Source organism: Carassius auratus, linkage group LG49B, assembly GCF_003368295.1.
Source record: "Carassius auratus strain Wakin linkage group LG49B, ASM336829v1, whole genome shotgun sequence".
In the NCBI taxonomy this organism is placed as follows: domain Eukaryota; kingdom Metazoa; phylum Chordata; class Actinopteri; order Cypriniformes; family Cyprinidae; genus Carassius; species Carassius auratus.
In genome coordinates, this window is record NC_039301.1 from 372,062 (window position 1) to 382,475 (window position 10,414).

Sequence of the window (10,414 nt, forward strand, 5' to 3'; positions counted from 1 at the left end):
AATCTATTTTTATTTCTTTTCATATATTTATTTACTATGTTTATTAATTTAATTATTATTTGATTATTTATTTATTCATTCAATTATAGTATTTTTTTATGTATTTTCTTTATTTAGAGTAATAATTTTATTTAGATTTATTATTTTTAAACTTTTCCCTGCACCCCAGTTTGAAAACCCCTAGCTCAACCAATAGCATGCATTTGGGGCGGAGCTTGTTGCTTGACAAAATCCCTATTAGTAGACAGAATACTGACTGAACAAACACATGCATGTCTTTTACAGGTGCATGCTTTTACTGTTTTGAGAGAATAAACTTTACGTTTAATAAATCCAGTGTATTCCAGCCTGTAATTCCTGTGCATTTGTTGCTGAATTGTTTGTGTATTATTTATCAGCTCTATTCCCTGGGATTGATTGGTTTGGTATTCCTTCAGTGTGGCCGTCTATCCATCTACCTGTCTTAGACTGACAGCAGCGAACCACTTGGTATTTCACAGCTGACGAGTCCCATCGCCGCTCCCTTTGTGGCCTTAAATTGGACGCAGAATGATGTGGCATTAGCCGCGCTGCCCATTAGCAGCTGAATGATTTATTCAAATCAAGGCTCAGCTACTTTTCATGAAGTTATATTAGAAGCGCAGAGAGCAGAAGAGAATCAGAGAGAACAAGAGTGAGATCATACACAGAAACGCTTCCCTGTTTCCTCTAATTGTAATGGCTCTGAGTCTTGTGTTATTGCGTTTTAAAGCTCAAGACAAACACTTTATTTCTTTAAAATCAGGGATTCACAAGTGATTTGGTCCACCTTAGACATGAAATATTTAATTGAAGCCCACCAGAGATTGAAATGAAATAATTTCATGAAACATTCACGTTTCCAGCCTTCTGATATCTGTTAATGGTCACATGACATGCAAATAAATAGATCAAATATATATGTTTATTAAGGGTTTTATTTTGGCTTTGCAGCTAGACTTTAAAGTTGACTCAAACCTCTTTTTATTGGAATGAAATTTATAATTTTGGCCAAATTGGCAGAAACATATCACTTTTGTAAATTCCAATTTACTGTAATTGTATATTAATTATATGAATATATTATATTATAATATATCATTTATATTGTTACATTATTATTATTTTATTGTAAGTATTGTTTTAAAAATGAAGACCGAAATATATTTCCGTTGTAAATTAAAATTGTACTGTAAAATAAAATTACATTATATTACAAAACTATTAATAAAAAATAAATTATTCTACTCTTATTTTACAATACTAATATTTATGTAAATTGTTATTTTTAATTATTATTATTTTAACTTTTATAGAAATGAAGACGGAAATATATCACTATATATTGTATGGTAAAATTATATTAATAATTATACTGTATTTTACACTACAAATTAGAATGCTAATATTTATGTCTTAAACTAACTTTCAAACACAATAAGAAAATAAATCGTATGTTTCACAATAATGCGCAGTGGGACTTTGGACCAATGAGATGGCACTGTGGGCGGGGCTTCCTCCTGTGATGTGCTGTTTTTGTGTCTTCAGATCTTCTATAAGGCCGTCAGCTCCTTCGACCCGGAGTTTAATCTGTCCAGTCAGAGCGGGGACATTCTGAAGTTCAGCAACGAAACATCGCACATCTTCACGGGTCTCTATCCCGGATCCACGTACTCCTTCACCATCAGAGCCAGTACGGTCAAAGGATATGGGCCGCCCGAAACCGCGCAGTTCACCACCAAGATCTCACGTAAGAGCCGCCGCCCCAGCTGTGTGTATGTGTGTGTGTGTGTGTGTTTTTGACATGCTTAACGGTCACCTGTCCATCATAACAGCGCCACGTATGCCGGGATACGAGCAGGAGACGCCGCTGAATCAGACCGACAGCACGGTGACCGTTCTGCTGAAACCGGCCCGGAGCCGCGGAGCACCGGTCAGGTGCGTCTTCATCACATTAGAGTTCAAAATAATCTATCTATCTGTCTGTCTGTCTAACTTTTATTGTGTTGAGAAGTGTTTGTAAATATAGTATATATTAATATATATAATTAAATATTATATATTTTTATTAATAATAATAATAATAATAATAATAATAATAATAATAATAATAATAATAATAATAACAATTGTCTATTTTCTTATTATTGTATTTATTTTTATATTACAGTGCAGCTGTGTTCAGTGTTATTTTAATTTAGTCATTTATGTGCTATTTTTGTTTTTTCAATTAAATTTGAGCACTTGTAATATTTTTCACTTTAATTCATTTTAAAGTTTACATTTTTGTCATTTTTATAAGTTTTAGTTTTTAGTTTCAATTTATTTAGTTTGATAATTTAACACTTCAACTGAAATATATATATTTTTTCAAATGTTTATTTCAAGTAATTTTATTTTGTAAATTTTATCAATAATTATATTAACATACATTGTTATAATCACAATGTATAATAATAATATCAAGTATAAATATTATTATTAGAGCTGTATGATACAGAATTTCTCCATCGTTACCGATAACCAATTATTCAGAATAATATCTGCCGATACCGATAGTTTGATTTTCTTAAGGAAAAATCATTAAAGGTTAAAATTAATAATGGGGCTATTATATTCAACTTATAATATTCAGTGTTGCTCTTTTTTTAATCTGTTATTTTGTTTTTATCACATTCATTTTGACGGCCCTAGATTCAACACAAGAGATTTTCTTCACAAACTGTATGAGTTTCAGTCTGACCTGTTTTGGCTCTTTCTTGTAAACTACACTATATAATCAACCATGATATAATAGATAGTGGAAAAAATTGCTCTTATCAGCCGATACCGATTATCGGCTGATAATCGGTATCGGCTGATAATCAGTATCGGCTGATAAGAGCAATTTTTTTTCAACTATCTATTATATCAGGGTTGATTATATAGTGTAATTTACAAGGAGGCCAATATATTGATTATCGGCCGATATATCGGTGCATCTCTTAACAATTATTATTATGTAATCCCTTCAAAATAAAAAAAAGTCCTTTGACTTTGATCAAAAGTAACTGAGCTGAGACGCTGTTCATTTTAGACTCTGTTAATGTGGTGTCAGTGTTTGTGTGTTTGCCCCGGCTTGATGCTCTTCTTGTCTTTTGAAGATAAGAGCAAAGCCGATGTCTCATGCTGAAAACACTGTTTCCTTCGCTCAGAAACCTGCAGTGCTAGATTGTGTCCTGATGTCTCCTGCCTTCTGAGACTGATTCCTATGATTCCTCTCACAGCCGAGGGATTCTCAGCAGCACTTCATGTGTGTTTGTGCTCGTGATGATAATGTCTGCAGCTTCTTCATTATTTGGCAGATCGTTCTGATCGAGGGTCGCATTTAATGCAACCTGTGTGGTACAGAGAGTGAGGATAAAAGCCTCGGCAGAGTGAATGCATGGAAATGTGAGTGTTATTGAAACACTTGTATGAGACGTTACACACAGATGATGTGATACCAGATCACCCCACGAGCTGCTCTTATTACAGCGCTCAAACAGGCCTGAAAGAGCTTCGGCGGACCAGCGTGAAGCTGCAGATGGAATTGTCCGTCGTCTGCTGTGACTCTGCTCCTGCGGTGCTTAAAAGCCTCCATTAAGAGTCACAGAAACAGAAGCAGAAGTCGAGACGGCAGCAGGATGTCATGTCCAGAGTTCTGACGACTTTTAGCAAGTTCAGAAAAGATACTTAACAGGGAATTTTCTCACAACTTTCATTTACATTTTTTAACAGTTATATAAATGTTAGGACAACACGTCCTTGTAACCTTATTTATATTTGATGAACGTTCTCATAACAGAGAAAAGGTTCATAGAACAGCATTTTCAGATTGTTATTTAAGAATAAATAAATCAAAAGTTTTGGTTAAAAATTAAGTTAGTTAAAAATATAAACAATAAAAATAAAGATTAAAAAACATGTTTTGGATAAAAATGAAGTTAGTTAAAAATATAAACTATAAAAACAAAGATTAAAAAAACATGTTTTGGATAAAAATTAAGTTATTTAAACCTGAAATAAAATATAGAAAAAAAACATTGTTTTGATGAAAGCACGGTTCATGTCTCTCAAGCTCAGTGTAACAGGTTTTATGTTTCTGACAGAGATCATGTGATTGAGACGGTGTTCAGGTGAAGCTGGGGGGACATTAGAGAAGCACCCAGCAAAGTGGCACAGCTGGATGAAAGTAGAAACCTGTTTTAGACGCTCTCGCATTCCTGGTCTATTTTGTCAGAAATTGGTCACAGCTGGTTTGAGACGAGGTTTTTTATACTCGATGCGTTTAAATGTAAAAACACGAATGTGAGATGAAACAAAATCTCAAACATCAAAAATATTTTATATATATATATATATACATTTTCAATTAAAATTCCCATTATTGTTATTACAACAATTACAATTAATTTGGCTTATTATTATTTTACATTTATTTTATTTTTGTTTACTTTATTTATACAAAAAGTGTCTTTAATTTTATTTTAGTTTTTTTGTGTGTGACTTTATACTCTATAAGTATCAAAAATATTTTTTGAAAAATTAAGACATTAAATTTTACCCTAAATTATTATTACTTTGATGCAAAAAAAATGTGTAAATATATGCTTACGGCAAATTTTCAATGTATACTAATAATTTTTTATAATAGAAAATTAGCATTTTTACCTTAAATATTTTTTTATTTTATTATTTTTTTTATTTTTTTAGTATAGAAATATGTATCTTATGCTCCTGACAATAAAGATCTACTATTTTAAGTATTATTTGAATAAAGTGTGTGTGGCTCCATGCTCACACAGTTTTTCCAGTGAGTATCACGGTGTGTGTTTTGGCAGAAATTGGTCACAGCTGGTTTGTCTTTTGTGTCTGATGCGTGTAAATGTGAAAACATGACAGTGAGGCCGAAACGAGATTAAACCGCGTCTCAAGCAGCAGATGTTTCATGCTCATCATGAATGTGATTGGACTGCTCTGAATACGAGTGCGTGGGACTGAAGTGAAAGCGAGCGCGTGTTGGCCGTGTTCTCTCCAGTTATTCACAGAAGATGAGATGTGTTCTGATGTCTGGCAGGACACACTCATCTGCCACAATGCGCTCGTAAGGGATCAGGGCTAGCGTCTGTCAGTTTCGCTACTGTTTGTGTCTCCCACGCAGCAGTTTTCATCTCTCTCTCCTCTGTTTCTGGAGATAGTTTCTCCTGCAGATCGTTCTCGCTCTCGTCCCCCGGGGCGCCGTGTATCTGCCTCTGCTCTTTTCTCTGTTTATCCACTGCTATTGTTTCTTCAGGACTCGGGTTCAGTCAGGAGAGTCTCTGTGATGACACAAAGCAGCTTTTATTATTGCGTGGATTATATGTTTAGAAATCTTTATCCTCTTTGATTTCCCCGGTTCCTCTTAAAGAACGGCAGAAGCAGCAGTCGTGCTGGTTTTACAGCCCCCCGAGTGGCATTTTATGATACTTTATTCAAAGTTGATTTTTATTAGCTTCTGTGGAATTCACAACAGTATTTTTATCTTTCATAACATTTTAGGAGGTTTTTTTTTGGTCTGTTTTTTTGAGGGCTCAACTTTTTTCGACACCAAAAAGAAATAAAATGAGGCTTAGTGTTAGAATCAGTATTTTCATATTTTTTTTTTAATATAAAATATTAAAATATTCTCTTTACTGTTATGCATTCTCTTATTTAATTTAATAGTTTATTTCATTTTTATTATTTTTATTCAATCTTATTTAAATTAAATTTTTGTCTCACCATATTTTTCAAATGAGGACTTTCTTTAATAATAATATATATATTATTTTATTATTTGAAAATAAAGTTAATTTATTTTAAAATAAAATAAATTTACTTTAATACTTTATGTGGCTTTAATACTTTTACCACAGTACAGTATTTTTTTATTTAATGGCCTGGACAGGTTTGGTTGGGGTTTTTCTAGAATCCATCCTGAAATCTGTTTCCTGTCTCAGAGTCTTGGACTGTAAATTTGCCTGAATCTGAATCTGGATCTGAATCAGTGGCTTTGTGTTTTGTGTTCAGACGCTGATCCCCAGCAGGTGTAAATCTGACAGGTTTATGAGAGAGAGGGAATAAATCAGAGATGGTTTTAAATCCTCTGATCAACACGTTAAGTTCACAGATATCACTCTTAGACTGAAGCATGAATCATCTGATCATCTCTCAATGGTGTTCTGGAGAGTAATAGACCTGGGCTGCAGTCATCTCTCTCGCTCTGTTGATGTTGATGCAGGTTTTATTGGTTTGTTGTATTGTCCGTCTGCTGATTATGTGTTTCTAACGAGCATCCGCTCACATAGCGCTCCGGTGGCTTCGGTTGCCCTGGCTCCACGTTAATTAAAGGACGAGTTTCTAAGGTGAATGAACGAAGCTGACGGATGTGAGTAAGAGAAAACCTACATGTCTAAAAACAGTAACATTTACAGTCATTATTACCTTGTGTAAAGTTCATGTCAATTTATATTGATATAAAGTAGACTCCGATAGCCCAACTTACCACACTGAAAGCACTTAAACTTGTGAAGTTAATTTATTCATGTTTATTTATATTTATTAATTTTAATTAAACTGGAAAAGTTAGAAAAAATATAATACCACATCACTAAAAATTACTAAAATCTTAAATGTATGTATTTATGAGCTACTTCTAAATATAATTTAAAGGCCTTATTTTTAGTTTGAAGCTGCTTTGCAACGATTTTTATTGTTAAAGTGCTATCCATATAAACTTAAATTTATTATTTTATATTATTTTAATTTTATGATTTTGAAAAGTTAGGAATTAAATGGTAAAATATAAATTGTACAATAAAGTAACTACAGTAGTAAGATATTTTGTATATTCATGGTCTTGTTTTTGCAATAGAAGAAATTACATTTTAAATTGTATTTATGAATATAAATGCTTAACAATTTATTTAAATGTAATCAGATTTTATATATTTTTATTATATTTCTGATGAAAATCTTTATTTTAGATTTTGATGTTATTAATAACCACATAGATCTGAAGACATCTGTGATTATAAATGCAGAATGTGTGTGTATGGATGTAATATTTATTTCAGATTATTAGATTTTATTGCTGTATTTCAGCAGATTTACAGCTGAACATCATGTAGGCGATTAAGGAATTAATAAATCATTCCCCAACAAAAGTTATTCATTCTATTAACCTTTGTGAAATAATTAATCCGTATCTGATTAACCTAAAGCCCTCTTAATTCAATTATCAATCAGTCTGGGGTAATGTTCAGCTAATTAGACCAATCACAGGTTTTAATTGCGGTTTCATTTGAAAGAGTCGAGCTGCAGTTTTGACTTCACTGCTGCTGTAATAAACAGAGCTTAGAGAAGAGAGCAAACATATACAAATACAAAACGCTTCAATAAAACACAGAAGATGGATGGATGAATGGAAGTGTGGGTGGATGGATGGTATATAATGTATTGATGGATGGTTCTGTGGGTGGATGGTATAAAATGGATGGATAGATGGATGGATAATGGATGGATGGATGAATGAATATATAGAAGGATGGATGGATGTATAATGATTGCATGGATGGATGATTGACGGATGGATGGATGGATGAATGGATGGATTGATAGAGGATGGATGGATGAATAGAATGATGGGTGGATGGAGGGATGAGTAGATGGATAAATGGATGGATGGATGGATGGACAAATAGATTAACTGATGGAAGGGTGAAAGGATTTATAGATTGACGGATAAGATAGATTGATAGATGATGGATGGATGAATGGATAGATGGATGATGGATGTGTTGGTAGATGGATCTGTGGGTGGAAAGATTTGTTGATGGATGAGTGGATTGATTGTTGGATGTGTGTGTGGGTGGATGGATGTGTTGGTAGATGGATGGATGGATGTGTGGGTGGATGGATGTGTTGGTGTATGTGTGGGTGGATGGATGGAGGGATGTGTTGGTGGGTGGATGGATGTGTAGGTGGATGGATGTGTGGGTGTATGTGTGGGTGGATGGATGGATGTGTTGGTGGGTGGATGAATGTGTAGATGGATGGATGGAGGGATGTGTTGGTGGGTGGATGGATGTGTAGATGGATGGATGGATGGATGTGTTGGTGGGTGGATGGATGGAGGGATGTGTTGGTGGGTGGATGGATGTGTAGATGGATGGATGGATGGATGTGTTGGTGGGTGGGTGGATGGAGGGATGTGTGGGTGGATGATGGATGTGTGGGTGGGTGGGTGGGTGGATGGATGTGTTGGTGGGTGGATGGATGTGTGGGTGGGTGGGTGGATGGATGGATGTGTTGGTGGGTGGATGAATGTGTAGATGGATGGATGGAGGGATGTGTTGGTGGGTGGATGGATGTGTAGATGGATGGATGGATGGATGTGTTGGTGGGTGGATGGATGGAGGGATGTGTTGGTGGGTGGATGGATGTGTAGATGGATGGATGGATGGATGTGTTGGTGGGTGGGTGGATGGAGGGATGTGTGGGTGGATGATGGATGTGTGGGTGGGTGGATGGAGGGATGTGTAGGTGGGTGGATGGATGTGTTGGTGGGTGGATGGATGTGTAGGTGGATGGATGTGTGGGTGGATGATGGATGTGTGGGTGGGTGGGTGGATGGAGGGATGTGTGGGTGGATGATGGATGTGTGGGTGGATGGATGGAGGGATGTGTAGGTGGGTGGATGGATGTGTGTGTGTGTGTGTGTGTGGATGTAGTCTGTTGACTGTAGCACACAGGTAGCTGAAGTGTTTAGTGATCTCTGATCTCTGAGAGAGCAGCTCGTTTGTCTCCTGTGTTTCTCCATCTGCTGGATGTGCAGGAAGTGCAGGAGGAAGTCCGGTGTAATAATGCGACCCGCCGCTCTGCAGCTTGTGTTCTCACCTTCATCTGATTTGTCTCAGCATGTCTCAGACGCCCATATCCTTGTAAGACTCCTTCATCTGCCTGGCGAAATGGAGAAAAAAGCTTCCCATCCGTCTTTTGGTATTCCATTATTTCTCCTCCATATCCAGCGTGCCGAGACCCGACTCTCATTTGCTGCTGTTTGGCTCTTTTCCTCTGGGCTTGAGTAGAAATTCAGCCCTGTGTGTCAAAGTTCAGTGTTTTAATATCAGAGAATAGCGAGGCTGGACTGTGATCTGGTTTTATTTCATACTGTTTAAATCCCCTGCAGATGGATCTGGCTATAAATTAGACGTCTCTCTCGCGAGCCTCGGGCCGCCGGCTTTAGCCAGTTAATTAAATGTGTTCAGAGGAAGACTCTTGGCTCGCATCACAGCGCCGGTGCCGGTCCAGCGGATTATCCCGGCTAAACACTGTCCTGTTGAAGCAAACATGGAGTCAGTGTGTTTTCCAGGAACGCCGCTCATATGTTCCTGCTGAAGCCGTTTGGCTGCTGTGTGTTTGTGATTTGCCAGTCAGATGTTTACGCCAGATTCTGCTGGAAGCTCACACTGTCTTGCTCATAACACAGGTGTCTTGTCGGAATGCCATAATAGAATTTTAACATTTTAAAATACAAAACATATATATGTGTGTGTGTGTGTGTGTGGATTAATTTACATTTTAGATATTTTATATTACATGTTTTATGTATTGTTATTGATTTAAATATTTTTCTATTGCACACATATCATCATTTATTTTAAATATATATATTTTTTGATTTTATATATTTTTATACCACATTTTACATTGTTATTTTATTCATTTGTATGTATTATTTTATTTAACAAATATAAATAGTTATTTTCCTGACTGACTGCTACAAAGAACAGGTTGGGAGATAAATATCATATATATAAAATATAATAATATCTAAATATTTATTTATTAAGGTAGAAAACATACCATACCGTTTTGGAATTGGGAAAAATGTAACACTAAATTCACTAAACACTTAAGTTTATGTATTTATTTTGTTTTGTTTGACAAGTATATCTTGTATATTTGCAGTTCCTTCTCAGAATCCCTCCAACATCTCACATGTTGTGTGTGTGTGTGTGTGTGTGCAGTGTGTATCAGGTGGTGGTAGAAGAGGAGCGTCCGCGTCGTTCCCGGAGAGCCGCTGAGATCCTGCGCTGTTACCCGATTCCCATCCACTTCCAGAACGCGTCCGTGCTGAACTCACAGTACTACTTCACCGCAGAGTTCCCAGCCGCTCGCATCCAGACGCCGCTGCCCTTCACCGTCGGAGACAACCGAACTTACGACGGCTTCTGGAACCTTCCTCTGCTGCCACACAAGAGCTACAGCGTCTACTATCAGGCCGTCAGCACGGCCAACGGGGTGAGCACACACTCCACACACTCCACACACTCCACACACTCCACAGCGCACA

General features: G+C 36.3%; 1 protein-coding gene across 16 annotated transcripts in view; it reads left to right on the forward strand.

The window, feature by feature from the left end:
* The window catches only part of LOC113068748 (receptor-type tyrosine-protein phosphatase mu-like), a 156,291-nt gene that overhangs the window by 82,722 nt on the left and 63,155 nt on the right, over positions 1 to 10,414 (forward strand). For all 16 annotated transcript variants that reach the window (XM_026241593.1, XM_026241596.1, XM_026241599.1 and 13 more), the window contains exons 10-12: positions 1,567 to 1,768; positions 1,854 to 1,956; positions 10,089 to 10,362. In XM_026241593.1, the coding sequence (XP_026097378.1) occupies positions 1,567 to 1,768; positions 1,854 to 1,956; positions 10,089 to 10,362 (579 nt within the window). The remainder of the gene's footprint in view (positions 1 to 1,566; positions 1,769 to 1,853; positions 1,957 to 10,088; positions 10,363 to 10,414) is intronic.